Below are 23,593 nucleotides of genomic sequence, written 5' to 3' on the forward strand. Positions count from 1 at the left end.
CCAGCGAATCCCAAATGCCCAGCCCTGGACCAGCATCAAAAACCGATGGGGGTGTTAAAATCACAGAGGCTTAAGCCCTCCCTCAGACCTACCAGATCAACAAGTCCAGTGTCAGGACCTGGGAATCTGTGTCTTTAATTCCGCAGGTGATGCTGGGGCCAGAACCATGGGGCACCCAGTCCGGTAAACACTGCTTCAGTCTCTCCGCTAATACTGGGGGAGGAGGGTCAGAAGCCCAGTCATCCCTCTGCGTCCACTTGCTCCAGGCCAGCGCAGTGTCTCCCGCAGAGCAGGTGGGGGCTAAGGGTACCTGGGTGGCTTTCCCATCATCCCACGCGCTGGATACCGGTTCTGTGCCACCCAGCTTGTCGTACATGGGCACGAAACCTCTGCAGGGGCCAGCAGTGTAATGTGTCCTGGGCACAGTCTGGCTGACTTGGTGTTAAATCTAGACAAAGAAGTCGACCTAGAATGTTCCAAAGCAAAGGCAGTAGTTTCCCTGCCCAACGCTGTCAGGAAATTAAATGACTAAACCAGCAACAAAGCAACGGGCCAAACAGTCAAGTTTGGGCACAGCTTTAACGACTAACTTCTAATGAGAGTTTCAAAACACTGCTTTTCCAGAGCAGAAAATCAGGTTGTGCTCATTTATAACCCATCATCTGCAGTGAGTCGGAGGATATATTTTTCTGTGCTGTCAGTTTACTTTCTGAGCCCATCAGCATACAAAGTAGGGCCGCTGGGCCATAAATCAGCTCCACGGGACCTGATGAATGGTTATTGTACAGATCCTGCATTTGCATTGGATCTGGGGACATAAATGTACTTCTCGTGGTCTTACTTTAAAAAAATTATCCGCCTGAAGTCAGAGTGAGCAATTTATACGGGCATTCTTTGCCAGCTGCTTATTTTTCTCACCTTTAATGGCTGACTTTGCACGCTGCATTTACACTATATTGTAAAATGTCACTCCTCATATAGAAGAAACTCCCAGGACTCCAGTTTGAAGCTACCCACCAGGGATAATTTTATAACTTTTTACTCGGCCATGAATAACTATTGTCTGGGTAAAGACTGTCATAATTTACTAGCATTAGAAAGAACCTTACAGACCATCGGTGAACCTGCCCTTTGTCCTATAGATGGGAAACCAAGGCTCAAGTGTGGCAGTAATGTCATCAGGCCAAATTGGTGACAAGACGAGGACTCCTGCTTGGGTTTGGGAGAAGCAAGAATCCTTGATACCATGAAGAAACAGCTGTAACCTTCGTGATTAAGGATAAGTGAAATATCCATTCAAAGACAGTGACGTGAATTGATAGGAACGGCCAAGGCGAGAGCAGGGTGCTTGCTCCCTCATTCATTTGTCAGTCAGTCATTCACCAGGCAGCTAGTGACCATGGCCCATTCTGCTGCAGTCATTACAAGGAAGAATAAAGATCCCGTAGATGAGACTCAGAGAGTTCTTCGTTTGACCGAGCATATGTCAAGCAGGCAAAAATGAAAGAAAATCAAAATACCCCTGTCACTTTTTGGCTTTCTGCAATTCATTAGTAGAGTATTCTGAAGAGCATCCCGCGAAGGGTATTTGGTTTTTGTCTTGTTTTGCTGTGCTTTAATCACCTTGGAAACCATGGAGAGCTCACTTCCTTGAAGGTATTTTTCTTATATCTAACAGCTTTGGGACTTCCCTGGTGATGCAGTGGTTAAGAATCTGCCTGCCAGTGCAGGAGACACGGGTTCGATCCCTGGTCCAGGAAGATCCCACATGCGGCGGAGCAACTAAGCCTGTACACCACAACTACTGAGCCTGCGCTCTAGAGCCCTCTAGCCACAACTGCTGAGCCCATGTGTCACAACTACTGAAGCCCATGTGCCTAGAGCCCTTGCCCCGCAACAAGAGAAGCCACCGCAATGAGAAGCCCGCGCACCGCAGTGAAGAGTAGCACCCACTCGCCGCAACTAGAGAAAGCGCGCGTGCAGCAACGAAGACCCAACGCAGCCAAACATAAATAAATAAATAACAGCTTTATTGAGACATAATTCACATACCCCACAATCTACCCATTTAAAATATACGTTTCAATGGTTTTTAGTATATTCACGGAGTTGCGCAACCATCACAACTATCAATTTTAGAACACTTTCATTACCCCAGAAAAACTCTATTCTCTTTAGCCATCACCTCCATTCTGCCTCTCCTCTGCTATAGACAATCGCTAATCTTTCTGCTAATCTGCTAATCTATTTTCAGTTTCTATGGGTTTGCCTAGCCTGAAGATTTCAGATGCATGCAGTCATACAGTGTGTGACCTCCTGAAGGTTCATGGTCTCTTTGTGGAAAGACATGAATGTGGGAACAGAAGGTGCTTACTGTCCCCAAAAAAGACACATTCATCCTTTTTTTCCCTCAACTTTAAAAAAGTTTCAAACGCGCAAAATGTCGGAAGAGTTTTACAGCGAGCACTCATTCACCCATCACCTAGATGCTACCATTTTCTTCTACTTGCATATCGCAAACCTACCCATCTCCCCCATGGACCACCATCTTAGTGGCGGGCGCTCAAGGAGGCAACTTCCAACCTTGCCATCTTGAGAAGGAAATATATTCAGTTTTGCACAATAAAATGTCAATGTAGGAGATTTAAAAGCCAAGAATGTTAGTAAATTGACAGTAGAGGCCCTGAAAGACAATATTACATTCAAAGGTTGAAGAAGGCTTGGAATAGCTTTCCAAGAGACCATGTGTTAGGGACATGAGGCCCAAGGACTGGCCAGGTTTGGGAATGACAGATCTCTTGAAGGGACCAGCCGACAGCCTGGCTCAAAGGTCCACAATGGGAGAGCCAGAGAGTAAACCACGTGGTTTCAGGAGATGGCAGCCTTTCCCTGCATCTGCTAATTTGGCCATTTTTTTGCGATTCAAGGGTTTAGTTTATTTTGTGTCAATTTTGACTCATGCATTTGAAGGGAAGGCGCTTTTCTTTTTCTCTTGCATAGCAGTAGCTTTTAGAAATGTGACTATACCCAGAGCCCCAGCTCCTCCCAGGAGTAAGAGCCCAGCATCATACACTCAGATGCCCTGGGCTGTGGTCTGGACAGGCAGGAGTGGAAATAGTGCGTGAAGAGAGGGATCAGGACACCGGGGGGTGCTGGGACCACATACCACTCACTCTCTGCCTCCCAGCCCATCCTTGACCTTGGGCTTCAAGTCCTTGGTGCCCACCCAGGAGCCTGGGGACAAGATGCCCGCTCTTGCCGTCTGATGCCACAAGCCTGTGTGTGTGAGTGGTGTGACTCAAGAAGGGTTGGATGACACTGGGCTGTGTGTGAGTGTGTGTGTGTGTGTGTGTGTGTGTGTGTGTGTGTGTGTGTTGTAAAGACACATTTAATTTGTATTCCTATGAAGTGAGAAGAAAAGGTCTTGGCAAACATTTCAGTAGCTCCTGCCGAGAAGTGCACGGTAATTCTTTTTAATGAGAGAACTAGCCTTGATATGAGCCGTATTAAGCCTTCTATTGGAACGGGAATTCAAAATGCTCATCTTGGTAATTTACTCATCAGTCACCAATGTTTACCAAATGCCAGTAGATGCCTGGGGAGAAGAGAAAGCAAAGATAAATAAGACGTGTCTCCTGGACCTCAAAGAACTCTTGTCCAGTAGCAGAAAACGCACAATTATGACATGTCATTTTTATTGTATGTACACTTGTGATTAGATTGGGCCATATGGAACTGCTGATATTTGATGGGTTTTGACCAATAAAATGGCAACTTTATGATTCAACCTAATATTTATATAGTATTATATCAGTTTGCTAGGGCTGCTTCTCATTGCAGTGGCTTCTCGTTGTGGAGCACGGGCTCTAGGCGTGCAGGCTTCAGTAGTTGTGGCACGTGGGCTCAGTAGTCGTGGCTCGCGGGCTCTAGAGCACAGGTTCAGTAGCTGTGGTGCATGGGCTTAGTTACTCTGTGGCATGTGGATCTTCCCAGACCAGGGCTCGAACCCATGTTCCCTGCATTGGCAGCCAGATTCTTAATCACTGCACCACCAGGGAAGTCCTATCATGCCTTTTTTTTTTTAATTTTATTAATTTATTTTTGGCTGTGTTGGGTCTTTGCTGCTATGCACGGGCTGTCTCTAGTTGGCGGCGAGTAGAAACTACTCTTCGTTGCGGTGCGCAGGCTTCTCATTGCAGTGGCTTCTCTTGTTGTGGAGCATGGGCTCTAGGCACACAGGCTTCAGTAGTTGTAGCACGCAGGCTCAGTAGTTGTGGCTCACGGGCTAGTTGCTCCGTGGCATGTGGGATCTTCCCGGACCAGGGCTCTAACCTGTGTCTCCTGCATTGGCAGGCAGATTCTTAACCACTGTGCCACTAGGGAAGCCCTATCATGCCTTTTAATATATGCATGGTGTTTCATTATCTGGGTAACTAATCACTTTTGATAGACAGTTACCTGGTATTTCTTTAATTTTTCTATAATGAACAGTAATGGAAGAAACATTCTTGTAGCTAAATAACTCTGCCAAATAAGTTTGAGTAATGCTGTGTTCTGAGGCTTTTTCTCGGATATTCACAGTGTGAATCTACATTTTCAAGGCTCTGAGAAGTCCTGCAAAGGAGGGGAAGCTTTGATTTTATTAACCCAGCATTCCCAAATTTTAGAACTTGCTCCGTTACTATTTCTTTAGGCCAAAATATTAGCAAAGGAATTTCTAGATCAAAGAATATATAGAGTTTTAAGGGATTTTCACCTGTTTCCTTCTAGGAGTGTTGTTTTAGGAACTGGAGACGTTGGAGACAACTCTTCCTTCTTGGCTAAACTGAGATGTTCTTTTAATCACAATTAGATGAAAAGTTCAAGACACAAAAAGCATATGCGATGTTCTTTTTAAACAACCAAGCAAAGTGCAAAGAATTACCTGGGTTCTTTTTGAGTCTTCTGGGAAGTCAGTTTAGAAGAGTTTGATTCATCCAGAAAGCATAAGTTTTCCTTTTCTAGAGTTCAGACAGGAAACATGTAAAATGAGTAAAAGTCTCTCATGTGGACCATCCCAGAGGGTCCTGGGAGATTTTAAATGCTGCCGTGGACCGTTGAGGAATGTCCATTGTAAATACTACTTTTGATGTAAAACAACAAGGCTCAAAGTAAATGTTTTGGACGGGCTGACTTCTCTTCTTATATTCTACCTCCATGCAACCATACTGGCTTATTTATTTATTCAGCAAACACTTGCTAAACTTGCACCACGAGCTGGGCCCTAACTAGGCCCTGAGGACAGCTGTGAACAAGCCTTTGTCCTCTTGTAGAACTTACATTCCAGTGGGGAGACGGGCAGTGAACAAGTAAATCAATACATAGCCACATTACCAGGCTGACTGCAGGGTACAGCACATGCCAGTGGGAAAGCAAACAGCCTGATGGGATGGGGAGAGGCCCCTTAGATGGGCTGCGTAGGAAGGAGGTGACATTTGAACTGAGGTCTGAAGAATGATACTGAGCCAGCCAAGCAGAGAGCTGGGGACAGAATTCCCGGCAGAAACCAGCTAAAAAGCAGGCTGGGAGGGTGGAGGGCTGGGGGCCTCAGGTCTGGGGAGCAGGAATCGTGGATGGTGGGGAGGCAAGAATGAGGAAACAGCTGGCGTCCTCGGGCAGCGGGAAGCTCAGAGGCCCAGGATGCGTTGTCGCCCTTGTCAGAAGCTCTGTGGCTCCGCACACCTGACCGCACCAGGGCCACTTACCCACCGCATACCGCGTGGACCAGGCACACGGCCGTCCTCACACACCCTGCAAATCCTGGGACGTTGAGTCCTCGGAATTCCGTAGCTTGTCCTCCCGTTTGCTTTTCACACACTGGCATTTTGCCCATGCGCTCACCCGTCCTTGACTAAGACCTGCGACGGACCAGACGTGTGACAAGTCACTGGGCTTGGGAAGAGAGGGAGACAGCCACTCCCCATCATGTGCAGTCACCACCTCGTGTGCAAAGGGCAGTGTCCGGCGATGAATGCCCTCGACAAAGATCTGCATCAGGGGGTGGGGAGCTTCCCGCCTTGTTCACTGCAGCCTCCCCTGTCCCTAGCAGAGCTCTGGGCTCCTAACATGTCTTCCAAAAATATGCATGGAGTGAATGTAGGACATCAGTGCCCAGGGCTGGGCATGTGTGGCCCAGGGCTCCGTGGTGGGAGATGCCTGCCAGCTCCTTCCCACAGGGGAGCCAGCGGAATCACCTGCTTGGGGGATAACTCAGCTAGACCATGGGCCATGGGTCAGTGGAAACGCGCTCCAGGCGAGGCCTCTCCGTATGAAGCAAGAACCATGTGGCTTTCCCCACAGCCCAGCCTCCGTAAGAAGCAGTGTCTGCAATCGCTCACCACCTGGACTGCAGTGGAGGGAGGAGGTCTGTCCGCTAAGCCAAGCACCCGCCCATGAGTACCTCCTCTGTGGCAGCTGGCCAGGCCGTGCTCACCGACCTTCAAGGCATAAAGCCGGGCTCAGCCATCCATCTGTCCCACTGTGGTCTCTGCGGCAGCCTCACTCATCGACTTCTCGAAAGCGCCGATACCTCTGCCCAGCTTGGTCTGAGCTGAGCTCAAAGGCTCAGGGGTTGAGCAGTGGCCATGGCCTGTCAGTTAATCACCCAATAAAAATAAACTCTGAGAACGAATGCAGGGGGTTTGACTAACTTTCCTGTGCTAGTCTTCTGACATCCTGGTTTGCTCTCCCAATGAGCACATTTCTTCAAGACAACCCACCACGGGAAACAGCACCTGGCCCAGACACCACCACGCCATCGCCTTTAGTGGACAGAAGCTGAACTTGACCTGCAAGCTGTACAGCCCTGGGCAGAGAGGCCCCCAACCTGGGCCACAGGCTGCCGGGGGCTTTATCCATCCCAAACTCTGAAATGCCGAAACTAGTTTATTTTGCTTTTCAGCCTTCTAATAAGTGTTAGTAAAGTTGGGCAATCATGGACGAGGGATGGCCTCACAAGCCACAGGATGCTGAGCTACATGCCTGCAGGGTGAGGAAGAAATCCAACCTCTGTCCTGGAAATCAGAGAAAGAGAGGCTGTTTTGTCTCACGTTGGTCACCCCAGATCTCCCAAAGTGAGTGTCTAGGGAGCTCCGTCCCCATCCTCGCTTGAGTGCTGGCCTTCTGGAAGACCCTTACACACTGGAAACCCTGCCTCCAATCACCATCCAAGGGTCCTAGGCCCACGCCCACCTTCCACCCTGGCCTGACTCTACCCCAGCAGATGGGCTTGCGGGACAGAGGCTGGCCCAGGGCCAGCAGGGCCCCCTTTGCTTCCTTGGGGGCATGACAGTGATCCCTGGGGGCGGGGCTGCAGGGCCCTGGGTGGGCGTGAGGGCTGGGCTATGGGTGAACCTTGACTGCAACGCTTACATAATTAGACCTGAGGAATGTGGACCTTCCCTGTGCCCTGGGGACGTTAAGGATGGGCCCATGAGTGGCTACTGAGAACTGGACCCCATCACACAGCCTAAATATGGCCTGGTGGGATAGAAAAGTGAAAGTCTCCTTTTAAGAAGCCTGATAAGACAGCAGAATCCTGTCATCGTATTAGAAACACACAAAAAACAGAAGGGGCTTGTTTGAGGGCAAAGTGGAGGCTGACGTCGAGAGCGGTGCCTTTAGTTTTCGCTATTTATAAATGTTGAGATTTTCCAGGAAGAGATGGCCGCTTCTCTAGAGTTAGGCTCAGCACGAGTTGTTTTCTTCCTGAGGATGTTCTTTGTCCTCAGCGGTCCTAGGTGGAGGCGTGTGGGCCTGGAGTAATTTCCTAGGGCACGTCTCAGTGTGGGGTCAGCACCCCCAAAGTCCTGCCTCCACAGCCTTCATCCAGCTCAAGTCCTCCAGTTCGCGATCCTTCAAGAGCAGGGACCACCAGCAGCCCTTATCTAGAGAAGATGGGGAGAGAAAAGGACCACCGAAGACAAACTGATTTAAAGTGGGGACCAAAATCCAACTCAAAACCAAAAAAAGATTTGACTGAGACCTTATTTTGGAACAATAAATGATGAAAAGCAATTTGTTTCTTAGTTTGTTTTAACCCCAGCCATAAGCTGTTCTCGGAGTGAACATGTGTGAAGCAAGGATTGTTTTGCTTTGACATAGTTTTTCCAACAACACGCATGACAGCACACGCTATATAGTTCACGCTCTGCTTGGCATGTTTACGAAGAGGTGTCCTTCCAAGCCATGCCAGCGGTTCGTCCCCTTGCCAGAGGGCGTCACCTAATCCTGGGCAAACCACTTGTTTTTATGATGTTAATTTAAATTTCATTGGCTCTGTGTTTTTGTAAATTGGTTTTGGTTTTACAGTTGCACAAGAATTACATCCATATGTAAGTATTTAAGTCACATCATAATAAAATTATCAGCCCACGTAGAGCTCTATGATAATTTTTTAAAGGACCTCATGTTAAGTTTTTGAGTTACTTTGGTCTCATCAATTAACCCTACTATAATCTTTTAAATTTTTATTAAGCACCTGTCTGCTAAAAAATGTATGCTTTTTCTGTCCTTACACATTTGCCAGCAGACGTGCAAGTACCTCTCACTCAAATTTTTAGCCTCTTTACCCAGAACATGAATTTGCAAATAAATGCTGCAAAACACTCTTTTTTGAGGCCCTGATAAACGCAATCTCCTTTCTCTTCTTCTGTCTGGTGACTGGTTTCTCTCTGCTGCTTCCTCATTGTCTGGGGTTTACTTAGTCCAGCATTGCTTTGAGCCTCTTCCTGGAACCCCTCGTCTTCTGTGAGATGAACATTGTGCTCTGTGCTGGTTGGCATGTATTTGGATGGTTCTAGTCTCTGAGAGGCTGACTCGTAAGTGTGCCAACCAGGGTTAAGCGGGAAGGGATGTTAGAGACCATGACAGACGTGGCCAGAAGTTCATTCATGACACGGTCAATGGAATATTCAGACGATGAGCCATCCTTGCTGGCTTGTTCTTGTTTGCCTTCTTGGACCCAGGAACACAGTGAAAGGCAGATGACTGTTCATGGAATCAGCTAATAAGTGAACAAACGGGTGAATATCCTTACACGGAGGAAAGCTTACATTTTACCAAGTTGTACCGAATTCCAGGTCATCCCGTTCCCTTCCAAGTGCAGTTTCTAGTGCTTGGGAAAAGCCACCCAGCATGGATATACAGGTGTGGGAAATTTAACCCTGACCCTGACAATGCACAGAGGAGGAGCCAGGCCTGATCATTAATAGCAAAATTAATAATAATGGGGGCTTCCCTGGTGGCGCAGTGGTTGAGAGTCCGCCTGCCGATGCAGGGGACGCGGGTTCGTGCCCCAGTCTGGGAAGATCCCACATGCCGCGGAGCGCCTGGGCCCGTGAGCCATGGCCGCTGAGCCTGCGCGTCCGGAGCCTGTGCTCCGCAACAGGAGAGGCCACAGCAGTGAAAGGCCCGCATACCGCAAAAAAAAAAAAAAAAAGTAATGATCATTAATCATGAAAAACAATTTGTAGTTGCATTTTTAAAGCATCTGTTTAATATTTTCACCAACACTGAAGATATCAACTGACATTCTTGTCTAGAGTTGACAAATGTGTTCTTGGATTTCAGAAGTCTGAAGTCTCAGCCTGTTACTGAAAAGAGCCACATGTGCAGTTACTGTATCAGGGTCCCACTTTCCCAAATTTTCTGACATTGTTAAATTTGTGCCTTTACACATTGAATCTGTCTTGCTAGATTTCTCCGTATTTCTTTGTGATCATTTTGGCCTGAGTCAATAATGAGGGCACCCTACAAGACATTTATAATCAGGGCTGTGGGGACTTTGCTTCCTTTTTTAATAACTGCTGCATTCACGTAGGTTTCGAAGGCAGGGTGGGAGACTTCATAAATCATCTTCAGAAATAAGTCTGCAGAATGGGGATGAAGCTCCAACTAGAAAGAGCCCGGTCCCAAAGCCATGTCACAGAAGGTCCTATCAGCACCTTTGTAAGGCCACCGGCAGCAAATTATAACAAAGGATTAATGGCCTCAAACAAGAGAGCAGGCGTGACCTTTGCTGGGAGAGGTGAGCAGCAGACCTGCCTTGCCTGGAACAGGTGGTGAGCCGGTATTTGGAGATGACAAGCATGATCCCGGCAAGTAGCTGGTGCCCGGGAAATGTCAGTTCCCCTCTGCTTGGCAGGGAGGGCTCCATGCACACAGGGAAGGCTCCGTGCACACAGGGCTCACGCACGGAGGAGCAGGTCGGGGGTCGACAGTGTCTTCTGCAGGCTCAGAAGATTCACAGTAAACTTGAGCAAGGTCAGTATCCCGCTGGCTGGGGCCCCGCGCTTTTCTCTCCCACTAGTGAGAGCAGGTGGTGACTAAGAATGACTATCTTTTAGAACAAATGATTCTCAGACCTCAGTTACCAGTGATATCTCCACCGTAACTGAGTAGTTTGTCCCAGTGGTTTAGTCTCTAATTTGACTTAGGAGTTGTCAATATGAACCTTCCAACAAAAGAACAGTTTAAGACAATATTATTTGAGACTTTCTAGGGATGAAGATATTAAATTCACACACATGTGCTGTATTATATTAAACCTTTCTCAAGGGTGTGTGAAATTTTATAAACAGAAATAGAATTTTAAAAGAGTCTTATATCAGCTTAATAGTTTGGGTATTTTTTTTTTTTTAGGAAATGTTACTCTTGTGTAGATTCCAATGCCATGTTCCTGAGTTAACCCCCTAAATAAAACCCATCCACAGGACACAGTCCTAGGGTTTCCTTTCCGAGTTTAATCATTGTGGGTTGAGTGGTAGATCTCAAGCTTTAGTAAACCAGAACCACCTGGGGAACTTGGTAAAAGCAGAAAGGCCCCATCATACTCAGCAACCTGGTAACCCTGATACAAGCCAGATGTGGAGAGCTAATGGCATAGAAAAATTACCAACCCTCACAGTCTATTCTCAAGGCAAACAAAAATGCAGACTACATTCAGGAGACAGAGAATCTGTATTGGAACCACAGCTCTGCCACTTAAAAGCTACTGGCCCAGTCTGAGCCTTTGTTTCCTCATCTGTAGAATGGGGTAATAGTATCTACCTTCCAGGCTGATGGGGCGATGATACGTAATAACGTACACACATCGTGTGGCACCTCCTCGGTGATCAGTGAATGTGTGTTTCCAGTTCTAGATACAACAGAAAGCAAATACTGAAAAATAGAAAAACATGATGTGTTATGTGAGGGAAACTGCCTTGGCCGCAGTCATCACCAGTGTAATTAAATAACTAATGTAAATTACTAATCAACATCCTCTCTGCCTGCCAGAGTGTAAGTTCCAACAAAACAGGAAATCCACTGCTGCCCCACCCAGCACCATACTCGGCACCTGGCACACGAGACACCCAGCAAATAGTTATTCAAAATGAGAGAGTGAACAGCATGGTCACTTTAAAAACATGCATGTGTTCGTGTGTGTATCTGTACATAGTATGGCCTCTAGACCAAATTTTAGTAATGCTTATTTCTGGAGGTAGATGAGGGTGCTTTTAACTTTCTTCTTTTTGCTTATCTATGTTGCCTGAGTTTTCTGCAATAAACACAAAAGACCTAATCTGCGTGTCATTGGGTATACGTGAGAGAGTGGAAGCCAGCCATCACCTCACCTACAGAACATGTTCCCTTATGATTTCTGGTGTCCTCAAGGGTTTGGATATGTGGTCTCTAGAATTAACATGGTTTTAGGAGAACCAGGAATTAAATGATTTCTAAAAAGAAGTAGAATTTCTTTTGCCTTTTTTTTTTCTTTTTTTTATGCTGTACGCGGGCCTCTCACTTCCGTGGCCCCACCTGTTGCGGTAGCACAGGCTCCGGACGCGCAAGCCCAGCGGCCATGGCCCACGGGCCCAGCCGCTCCGCAGCACGCGGGATCCTCCCAGACCGGGGCACGAACCCGCATTCCCTGCATCGGCAGGCGGACTCTCAACCACTGCGCCACCAGGGAAGCCCAGAAATAGAATTTCTTTTGATCCATCAGTCTCCTTGTTCTGATCATGGAACATGCAGAGAAGAGCCTGAAACTGCTGTCCCCAGAAAGGCCTGCTGGCAAGGTTGGCCCTTGGCTGATGCCTGGAAGGTTGGATTTCTGGAGGGTTCCCAGCACCCTACCTGGGAGGCGGGCTCACTGTGCCTGAACTCAGGCTTTGTGCCAAAAAATATGGTTTGTGCTGGACTCCTGCTTTCCTTCTGAAAGTCAGCCATTTTGCTCCCTGCCTAGTAGCCTCTTTGAGAGATCTGTCCATGGGGCACCTCGGGACAAAATTCCTTTAGAATTCTGGGTCACCCAGGATCTGGGTCAGTCAAAGCATGTTGAAGAAGGCTTCTTCATTCATTCATTCATTCATCCAACAACTGAGTAGCTACTCAGTGTGTGCCAGGCACTCTTCTAGGTACCAGAGACACAGTCAAATGAGGTAGATGAAAGGCAGGTGGAGAGTTAGGCAAAGCCTTGGAGACATGGTCAGGAGTTTGGATTTTATTCTGTGCCCAGAGGGAAGTTGCTGGAGGATTCTGAGCAGGAACTTACATCATATGACATATACACTGAAAATGGTCAATTTTCAGTTGGCTGCTCTTTGAAGAATTGACTGTAGCAAGTAGAATGGAAGCAAGAACCAGGTGCACTGGAGTGGTCCAAGCAAAAGATAATCCCTAGTGATCTCACCTCCTACTTCCTGTGGCAGAGCAGAGATAATGGACTCACACCAAACGTCCCTTTGTCCACTGAAGGGTGGAAAGTGAGCTCCTTAGGTGTGGTTGTGCATTGCTTGTTGTCACAGTAGGGATCCGGGCAGCTCTTCCTGTCCACGTCTGCTGGTTGTGGCATCTCTCCGTCCCTGAGAAGCCCTTCCTGTTAGCAAGACTGCTTCCTTGGCTCTGGTTCCCCAGGAGCGGGAGAGAACGCTGTCCCCCAGATTTCTGCAGACGCTGTGATGGCCTGTGCTGTGTCACTGAGCTGGGATTCCGGAATCCACTGGTCCCTCAGTCTCTTGTGTATGTTTTGTCAGGAGATTTGAAATATGCCCTTTCCTTTGTACTCAGAGCCATAGCTACATGAGCTATTTCAAAACATTGTATTTCCTTCTGCTGGGAGTTCTTTCTAGTTCTGTTTTTAAATAAAATGGTTGATTTGAATCACCCAAGCAGATATTTCATCTAACACAGGGGGCCTGTTGGGCTGGAATTAAGTGAGGAGCTGATTATACACCTGCTGTTTCCTTTCTTCCCTGTGGTTTTACAGGGTTGTTTGCTTCCTTCAGTAGGAATAGAAAATCACTCTGTATCTCCCCTTTCTTCTTTTCATTTTCCAGGCTCTCATAATCTTTGCCATCCTTACTGACTCCGCTTTGAGAATGAGCTGCGCTTAGGCTCGTATGTTGGTCTAAAAATACCAACCCTCCCTATAATCCATGCCATCACACGGGATATTTCTGATGGTTTCCCCCCATGAGAGCTGGGCCCCTGGCTTGGAAGTCCTTCCAGGTCAATACCAGGCCCGGGCCTCTGGCCTGGGAGCTTCCTTCCCTGCTCTGCCAGGGCCCTGCGGACAGTAAACCCACTTCCCAGGAGGGAAGCAGGCCCGGACCGTGGTGAGGTGCCCCCTTTGCCGCCTCCCCACTGCTCTGATCTACTAATCAGCCTGCCCTGTGTCTTTCGACGCTGACACCTGGAAGAGGTCGAGCTTTGGCCAGCACGCCAGCAGCTCCTGTGAAGCTACATACAGACTGAAATGAGTCTTGTTTTTCATTTGATTTTTCTTCCCCTGTAACAAGCGAAGTTCACATTACAGATAAATTGCCGGTAAATGCCAATTTAATAAGGCATATGCATTTTTCAGGCCCAGAAGCACAGAAAATATCTTGCACGCCAGTATTTTTGCACCAAAGTTTTATTAAAAAGACACCTTTGAAAATGCAGAAACTTACAGAGTGCCTGGCCAGTCGGTCCAAAGGGCTGATTTGACACAAGGGCTCATAGGCCAGGAGGTTGGAAGGGCAGGTCGGTTGATAGGTGTTGAGCTGTTTTCCCCTCTCGGGTAAAAAGCTCCAGGGTTGGGGAGGATCACACCTACTTCCAGGGGCTTCCATGCAGCTCTTAGTTTGGAGGGCGTGGGCATGGTGAAACCCAGCACTAGGCACTTGGGAATTCTCAGTAAATGGAATGACCCCGTCCTCCTCTCTCCGTGGCTGTGGTTCTGAGGAGACGCAGGAAGATGGGCATCAAGGAGATCTGTGGCACGGGCAGACCTCCCTAAGGTCTCCAATTGGAAGAGGCACCAAACAAAATACATCAACTAATAGAGGGAAACAAAGGGCCCAGCAAAAATGCAATTAAATAGGACAACGATGGAGACCTGATTATTATTTTTATTATTTTATTTTTTTTAAGGGCAGTTATTTCCTTCTGCCTCATTTATTTGTTTATTTACTTATTTATTTATTTATTTTTGCTGTGTTGCGTGTTCGTTTCTGTACGAGGGCTTTCTCTAGTTGTGGCAAGCGGGGGCCACTCTCCATCGCGGTGCGCGGGCCTCTCACTATCGCGGCCTCTCTTGTTGCGGAGCACAGGCTCCAGACGCGCAGGCTCACTAGCTGTGGCTCACGAGCCTAGTTGCTCCGCGGCATGTGGGATCCTCCCAGACCAGGGCTCCAACCCGGGTCCCCTGCATCGGCAGGCAGATTCTCAACCACTGCGCCACCAGGGAAGCCCCCTGACCTGATTTTTGTTTTGTTTTGGTTTTTTTGTTTTTTTGCGGTACGCGGGCCTCTCACTGTTGTGACCTCTCCCGTTGCAGAGCACAGGCTCCAGACGCGCAGGCTCAGCGGCCATGGCTCACGGGCCCAGCCGCTCCGCGGCATGTGGGATCTTCCCAGACTGGGGCACGAACCCGTGTCCCCTGCATCGGCAGGTGGACTCTCAAAAACATTCACTCAGCAACTATCTATTGAGTGTTGTATATGTGCTAAGTAATGTTCTAGGAGCTGGGGTCATGACAGTGAACAGATATCCTTGCTCTTGTGGAACTTACATTTTTAGTGATATCTCTGTTCCATATGTTAATTCATATTCTTCTCTTTTCCTGACGTGTCTGTCCTCTCATTCTCTGACAATATCCCCCCATTCCTTCTGTTAGTTCAGATACCGCATCCTCTGTGAGGACCCCGGGGTTGCCCTCCATCAGAGATAATTACTTCTTCCTCCAGGTGTCCATGTGCCTTGCCTGTACCTTCATGACAGTGCTTCTCCTGCCTAGTCTGCATACCAGATACATCCAAGATGTAAAAGCAGAAAAAAGAAAAAAAAAAAAAAAGCTGGACTTGGACTCAGGAGACAGGCTGTGAACTCTGCCTCTATGAGAGCTGGGCAGATAAGAGCTCCTTCCTCCCAGGCTTGTCATGAGGAATAAAGGAGGTGCATGTACAAAATATTTAAAACAGAAAAGGCCCAGAGTTAATTAATGGAAGGTCATTACTTTCTGAATGAACAACTGTGCTATAATGATGTTTGTGGATTTGTATTAAGAATTATCTGGCAGCTACCCTGGGAGCTTGTGCCCAGTACTCCTTGAATATTTCTTGAATCTATTTTGAATGTAATCTGACGTCGTTTGGGGATTTTTTTTTTCTTTCAGGTATTCTGTTTACAAGGACCCAGCAGGCTGGCTGAATATCAACCCCATCAACGGGACTGTTGACACCACTGCTGTGCTGGACCGCGAGTCCCCATTCGTCCATAACAGCGTGTACACTGCCCTCTTCCTGGCAATCGACAGTGGTGAGTAATTTTTTAAATGCCAATAAGTGAATACTTTTCAGTTTTAAATATATTTTTACATTTCTTCTGATATACCTAAAGGTGTGCTTGGGAAGAATTAAATGTGGGCGGGGGGCAGGGAAAGCAAATGTGTAAACACACGTGAGTCAGTAAAATCCCAAGTCCTGGAATTCCTGGGTCTTTGTCTAGTTAAGGGTCAGAGCAGTGAGCTCTCTGTGCTCCGTCTCAAGTAGGCGCCAAGGCTAGGAAGCCACATTGATGTCCTTCATCTTGGTGTCATGTTGTCATCTACAAGGAGGGTTTTTTTTACCTAATGCAAGTTGAAAGGAAGTCCCAGAGGACATCACCGACCCTGACAATTGAATTGTTCCCTCAGCTTTTTTCCTTTTATGATATGCACCATGGAAAGACATCAGGTCCCCTCAGCTGGTAGCTTCATAAGCGCGGAACAATTGCTGTTCGTTCAAAAGCTAATAATGCAGTATCCACAACTCAGACTCTGTTCCAGACACTGGGGATACAGTCATGAACAAACAAAAATCACTGTCCTCGTGCAGCTGACACAGTCATGGAGGACGGAAGGAAACTGAGTAAAATACATACTATTCAGAAAAAAAAGAAAGTATACTATTTATGTATGAAACAGGAAAAAGATAGCAAATGAAAGGATGCTACAGTTTGAACCAGACAGCCGTGAGAGGCTCACTGAGGAAGTGACATTGAGCAAAAACATGAAGAAAGTGGGGATGGGGCCCCTGAAGCAATCTAAGGGAAGAGCAAGGAGGCTGGGGGCTGGAGCAGAGAGGGCAGTGGTACATGAAGGGGATGGGGATGCAGATCATGTAGGGTCACGTGGGCCTCTGTACAACCCTTGGCTTCTACTTTATGTTGAAATGGGTTACCATAGCCAAGTTCTGAGTACAGTTCAAAGTGCCATGATCATTCTGCTCTGTTGAGATCAGACATAGGAGACAAGGACAGAAGTAGGGACACCTCTTAGGAGACTGAGGGCAACCTGGGAAAGATGGTGGCTTGGACCGGTAATAGAGTAGGGGATGAGAAGAGATCAGATTCTGGAGATCCTCTATATATTTCGGACACAGAGCTAACAGGATTTGCCATTGGCTGAGATGGGGGGAGTCAGAGTCGGTTTCTGGGTATGTTAAGCTAAGATGTCTACTGTGTCAATCACACAAGAAGTTTTGCTCTCCCTGTAATTCCTAAAAGTCAGCTGTTCATAGCTGAAGATTCGATTTTGAGTCCTATATATATATCAAAATGAATATTTTTATAGGGTTCTTCATATGTGCCTTCATTACCCAATAACGGGTGAACTAAGAATTCTCAGAGGCTGGGTACTTACACAAAACCAAGTAGGAGAGCACGTGTCTAAGAAGTGAGTGATCAGTGTGGCACCCAGTAGGCAGAGCGGGTTTCACAGTAAAGTCAACCTTTGAGTCTGGCCTTGAAAGACAGGATTTGGATAAATGGCAGGGTCAGGAGGTCGGGGTGCCTGAGGGCATAGAGCAGAGGAGTCAAAATTAAAAGGGAGTGTGGCATGGGAGGTAAGAAAAGGAAAGAGAAGGGTTACATCCACTGTGAGTACATACGTAGAAACCTATTTGGATGTGTACCGGAAAGTCATATCTTCAAGACATCTCAAAATCTGGGCAAGTCATCTGATAGAGCAGGCACCCAAAGGATCCCGTAAGTTCTTGAGGAGGAAACTGACATGATGAAATAGCACATGGACATTCATCAGCAGAGAGCTGGACCAGACACTGTGCTTGGTCCTGGAGACTCAAAGATGAATAATAATAATAACTTTGTCCTTGTGCTCAGTGAGCTAAACGAGTTACTTGGCAAGTTAGGCCAGCAAACAGAAGGTGGCAATACACTGTCACAACTGTCCTACTGGAACTAAGCCCAGAGGAGCCCCTCATCCAGCCTCAGAGGTGGTCACGGGGAGCTTCTTGGTTGAGGGGATCTCTAAACCAAGTGATGAAGGATAGGTTGGGAAAAGGGAAGGCATTCTACTAGAAGCCTGAAAGAAGGTGGTTATGTGAGACACGTAAACATTGGTGGGCATTACTGGAGGCTCCATATTTACAGAGATAAGGTTACTAGGTCTTGTGTGGAGTGCCCAGCTCTTATCACAGTGCCTGACTTAGAGCAGGCGCTCATGTATATGTGGAATAGATCATAAAATAGATCATGAAACGCTCCATATGCTATGCGAAGGAGTTTGATTTGGTTACCAAACTCCTCGAGAATAAACGCTGTACTTTAGAAAGACAACCCCCGTGGCGGTGTAGAAAATCAGTCAGATCATGATGCGACATGAGGCAAGGAGGCATTAGAAAGCTGTGCAGAAATCAAGGTAAGAGAAGCAGTGGGAGTCGTTTGGGTGGAGTGAGTCTGGAGCTGGGAAACATTGTAAGACATAGCAGGTATCTGAGTTGAAGGGGTCAAGGTATGCCTGTTGGCAACAGAAACAAACTAGAAAGGATGAATCTAGAAAACATTTGGATGGAAAAAACAAGGCTTTGAAAACAACCCATACTCAATATGAAAGAGAGAATGGCAATACGAAAATTTCTAGTGAGAAATCTAGTCCATTAATAGAAATGGAACTGGTTTCAAAGGCTTGTTCCCATGTTGTACTTATGGGGTGGATGTTGAGATGATCCCATGAGACACTGCAACGTGGGCCTGAAATAGAGGCCAGGAGGTTTTATTCAGGGAGTCACAATGCAAGAGATTGTCGCCATCAGAACAGATAAGTGCCGGGGACCGGCCCCAGCTGGACAGGTTTCGCCCAAAGGGGAAGACGGAGTCGGCGTGGACAGAACACAAGACACCTCAGAGGATGCAAGGATCTGACAAATTTATTCTTCGTGATTCCAAAGCATTTATACTATAAAGTGATCTCATTTTCAAATTCAACATCCTCATTCCCATGCCAAAAACTCCCCCACATAGGCCACAAAACAAAGGTGGTTTACATCAGCAAATTAATCAAAACAAATTAGGTAATTTTCCCATCGCCCAAAGTCTCTTTCATCTTCTGTGGTTAGGTACATCTTGGTCACATCTACGTCAGGAACTCTGTCTGCGGTTTCCTCATTCTTCTCAGAAGATTAAGGTGTTCTTGTACCTGCACATTCTGCTTGATCAAGCCATAAACTTAAACATATAATTCTATTAGTGATTAACAATATTCAAACAACATTTCATCTACAAATTTCCCAACCCTACCATAATAATCAAAACAATACACATTATTTTTATGCTTCTAAAAAACTATGGGAGCGGGCATTGTACCATAAACTCATTGATTAAACTCACTGTTGCATAAAAACTCGCCACCATACCCAGGTATTTTCCAACATGTTTATAACTCTACTGGGAGGCCATGACTCTCACAATTTTTCTTTTAAAATCAAAAACTACTGCAAAAATATTCCCACCATTGTATTTCCCCAACAAATATAATCATTAAAGGAGCCGAAGTAGCTACAATTCTTTTCTTGGTTTTTACCCTAACTTGGGGTTTTTCTTAAACCCCTGCATTAAAACTATACATTTTTCCCAACACCAATAACAATCCTACAAAAATCATCTTAGGCAAAGGCAGGGGAAGACAAGGGGAACCACACAGAGGAAAGCTTTGCTTCCACACAAAAAAAAGCTGTGGTTCACGGAGGAAATGGGAAACAAAGCCCTGCTGCGGCGGGAGAGCAGCTGCTATTGGCCAGGTCTCTTGTCTGCTACCTGGGTTCCCATCTGAGCTGGGCGTGGGAATCGAAGCAGCCATGGGGACAGGAGACCTCCCTCAAAACAGGTGAGGGTTCAGGCCCCTGCAAAGTTGGGGGGGTGAGGGTCTGTGCCCCACCTCTGTTGGCCCCCAAGTTCTCTCCTGATGGCCCCTCTGCGACTGTGCCTGTCTTAGGTTGTTCCTTCCCTGAGGAATCTTACCCGTCTCTGGCTAACCAGCCATCCTCCGGGGCCAAGCAGGGAGATGTGAGGTGTGTGAGTGAGCGAAGTGCAGCGCCCCCAGAGAAGGTCAGTTCTCTGTCACCTTGGTAGCCTATGCCCCCGTGGCCTCCACGCCCAGCACCTGCCCTGGGATTCCCTCGCCAACTGGCGGGGCCCCGGCTCTGGTCACATGTCTTCGGGAACCCAGGTTTCTCCTCCAGGGAGAGCCCAGCTTACAGCACTGGGCAAGAGAGACCGATTGCATGGCACCAGCCACCAGGAGGCCTCAACCTCAGTGTGGGCAGGAAAGCCCAGGCACCAGCCTTGGGCAAGGAGATTGTGAAAAGAGAGCGCCTCTTGGCAAAAGGGCAAGAGGGGCCGTTGCAGGACAGAGGAAGGAAGAACTTCCATCAGCAGGAAGTCCCAGGGAGGGAGAGCTTTCTCTGCCCAGGGATACCAGGCTCTTGGCTCAAAGCAACTCCATGTATGGGGCATGATATAAAGATATGCCCCCTAGCCACGGTAAAAAAGGGAGCTGCTCTTCATGGAACAACAGGGTAGGGGGAATGTAAAAAACCCTGTGTTCAGGAAGCTTTGCAACCGAGAGCTTTGCTTTTCCAATTTTATGTCTGACAGCATCAGCTTTGCAGAGGAGAACTTTGCCTCTCCATATTTGTGCCTGATAGCATCAACTTTGCTTGACACTACGGGTCTCGTCTGTGCTGTAACTCAAAGGCACTTCCTATACGGCTCCCAGCATCTCCCCCTTTTTTATTTTTTAAAAAGGCAGTATGCAATTCCACTTTGGTTTTATATACACTCTGGAGGGCAACTTGAATTAATCGGATGATGACTGGAAAAGAAATAAGAAGCAAAATTATAACCACTCCGGCAGCCCCATAATTTATTAAAATATGCATAAAGGAATTACCCTTAAAATAACTTTGTAAATTTTGTAAAAATTCTGCAGCAGTCTTAGAGGGATTCATATCATATTGAGAGGCTGCAATATCATGAATTTGTTTATGTAAATGTTCCAAATCAATTCCTACATCACTAGAATTCCATATATTTAAAATGTGCATTTGAATTTTTTCCCAGGAGTATTCAGAATAATTTACTTTTAAGGGAGTAACACATATCCAAGAATATTTTTTATGGCATGTTAAAAATAGGCGAATTTTTAAAGCAGTAAGTTCTTGACCAATATGTAAAACTGCTTCTTCAAGGGCATCAACTTTAGCTTCTAACTTTCTATCTATTGCTTCCTGAGTCGCTAAAGCCAAGGATATATTTTTTGATAAATCATTAGCATATTGTGCTGTTTGTACTTCTTTTACTAAAGTATATGTTGCAACAGTAAAAGAGCTCAGTATTCCTATCAAGGCGGAAATTCCCAAAATCAAAGTAGCCACAAATCTTTTTGGCCGTATAAGCTCTCCAACCTGTCTTACAATTTCCGCCCCTATATCTGTATACCAAGATTCATTAAGCGCTACTGGCAGCATAATATAAGCTGGTCTTTTTAACACCATTATGGTTGACACATTCATTTCAGGAATAATACAAGTGGTCAGTATGCATTGCTGACAGGTAATATAAAACCTCATATTATACTGCATAATCTGCAACTTTTCACTATCATTAGAAAGCAATAAGGAATATGGAGATGACACACAGGTTTGAACATGGTACTCTTCCACATGGGTAGTAGCTCTAACTAACCTTATTTTACGAGTGGTTAAGGGTAATCTCCATAACTGAGGTTGATAATAGGTTTTATTTTCATAAACAAAAGTATAAATAGGAGCCACCCATCCATGACTATTCCATCTATTTACCTTCAATGGACGGGGAATATAGGAATCGTTCCATGGGTATAACAAGCCTTTCTCTAAATATGTTCTATAATCTCCCTCAGGAAAATTAATACTCCAATCTGAAATATAATATCTAGTTCCAGGAATGATTATTTTATTCTCTTTATTATACATACAATATATCCATGAAGGATATCCAGTTTCAATATCTACCCAAACCCATTTATCTGTAGCTGCTAATTTCTCAGAAGTTAGGGGCCATTGTTCTACCCACACAGGTTCCTCTGAAAGCCACACTATAGGGTCAGCTGCTTTTAGAACAATGGCCCCCTTTATAAATTTGGATAGCCCACTCCATGTTTATCATTTTTGAGCTCAGCAACCACAGGATATAATCTTCCCTCCTGATTTTTTCCTAAACCTTTATCTGGGTCATAACCCATATTTAACATTTGTGAGGAGACCCAATCATCTGGACTATACAGGAGCATTCCCATCTGCATAAGTATATCTCTTCCCCAAAGGGAAATTGGCAGGCCAGGTATTACATAAGGACAAAAGGAGCCTGCTTGTTTATTGGTAGTATTCTCCCAAGTTAAAATCTGGGCACTCTTAGCTACTGCTGGAGCAGTTCCCAGACCTGCTAGCATATTGTCAGCATGCTGGGTGGGCCAGCTGCTAGGCCAATCTTTCCCTGCTATGCAGGAAGCATCTGCACCTGTATCTAATAAACCTTGAATATTTTTTCCATTAATTTTTAAAGTTTTCAAAGGTCTATTTCTGGTAATCTCTTGAATCCAAAATGCCATATCACTGGAGCCAAATCCTTTCTCATTCCTAGTTTCTTGAATTACATTCTTTCCTGTCTTATAATATGGTAGCAATAACAATTGTGCTATTCTTTGTCCCACATAAATTTGTTGCGTCTTATTAGAGGGAGCCACCATTATTTGAATTTCTCCTGTATAATCAGAGTCAACTACTCCAGGCAAAACTGTTAAGCCAGATAAGGAAGTTGAACTCCTACCAATAATTAGACCCATTACTCCTGGGGGCAATGGACCTTTAATCCCAGTTGGTATTTTTATAACTGGAGAGTCAGGAGTTAATATTGTCGCGGAGGTGGCACAGAGGTCCAATCCTGCGCTGCCTGGGGTGGCCCTGAACAATTCATCGATTCCCCTGAGGGAAGAAAGGGATTGAGCGTCTGGTGAATGGCCCCTATTGTTTGTTGGGCCCGGGGTTGGGCCCGAAGTAAGTTTCCCGAATTAGTTCCAGCAGGTGTACCTGGAAAAACAGGTGCAGGAAATATTGGCATCTGAGCTCCAGCCTGAGGCACTGCAAAAACCCCATTAGGGGGAAGAATGTGTCCGTCCTTGTGATATTTACTCCTACACAATTTAGTCCAATGATTTCCTTTCCCACATCTTTGGCAAGGAGTCTTTGGGACCCCAACATTACCAGGAGATATCATTCTAACAGGACCTGCTGGAGGTATATTTTTATTAGGACATTCCCTACTAAAATGACCTGCACTTCCACAAGCAAAACAATTATTTCCTTTTAATCCCTTAGGGTTTTTTGTTTTTTGAACCATATTCATCATACATTGAGGAAGTGTTTCTCCCTTTAGGGCGGCTGCCAAAGCAATCCCTTGCATATAAGAGGGACCCACATCAGAACATTGTTTAATAAAATCTGAAGTGCTGCCAGTTTTTCTAATTGGTCGAATCAAGTTCTGACAAACAGGATTGGCATTTTCGAAGGCTAATTGTTTAGCTAACATGTTAGCTGCATCCTCATCAGTTATTACCCTTTTTATCTCTGTTAGCAAGCGAGAAACAAAATCCTCATATGGCTTCTCAGGCTTTTGTCTTAAATTTGTTAAAGTGGAGGCTTTTCCTGGAGTCAAAGGCAAAGACTTCCAGGCATTCACTGCACACATAGTTACCTGCCATAAAGCCTCCTTTCCC

General features: G+C 46.2%; 1 protein-coding gene across 1 annotated transcript in view; it reads left to right on the forward strand.

The window, feature by feature from the left end:
• Positions 1-23,593, forward strand: part of CDH13 (cadherin 13) — a 1,031,132-nt gene that overhangs the window by 975,959 nt on the left and 31,580 nt on the right. Inside the window, exon 11 of the mRNA XM_082677069.1 lies at positions 15,680-15,822. Coding sequence (XP_082533195.1) covers positions 15,680-15,822 — 143 coding nt within the window. The remainder of the gene's footprint in view (positions 1-15,679; positions 15,823-23,593) is intronic.

This window comes from Grampus griseus (assembly GCF_964374135.1).
Source record: "Grampus griseus genome assembly, chromosome: 19".
In the NCBI taxonomy this organism is placed as follows: domain Eukaryota; kingdom Metazoa; phylum Chordata; class Mammalia; order Artiodactyla; family Delphinidae; genus Grampus; species Grampus griseus.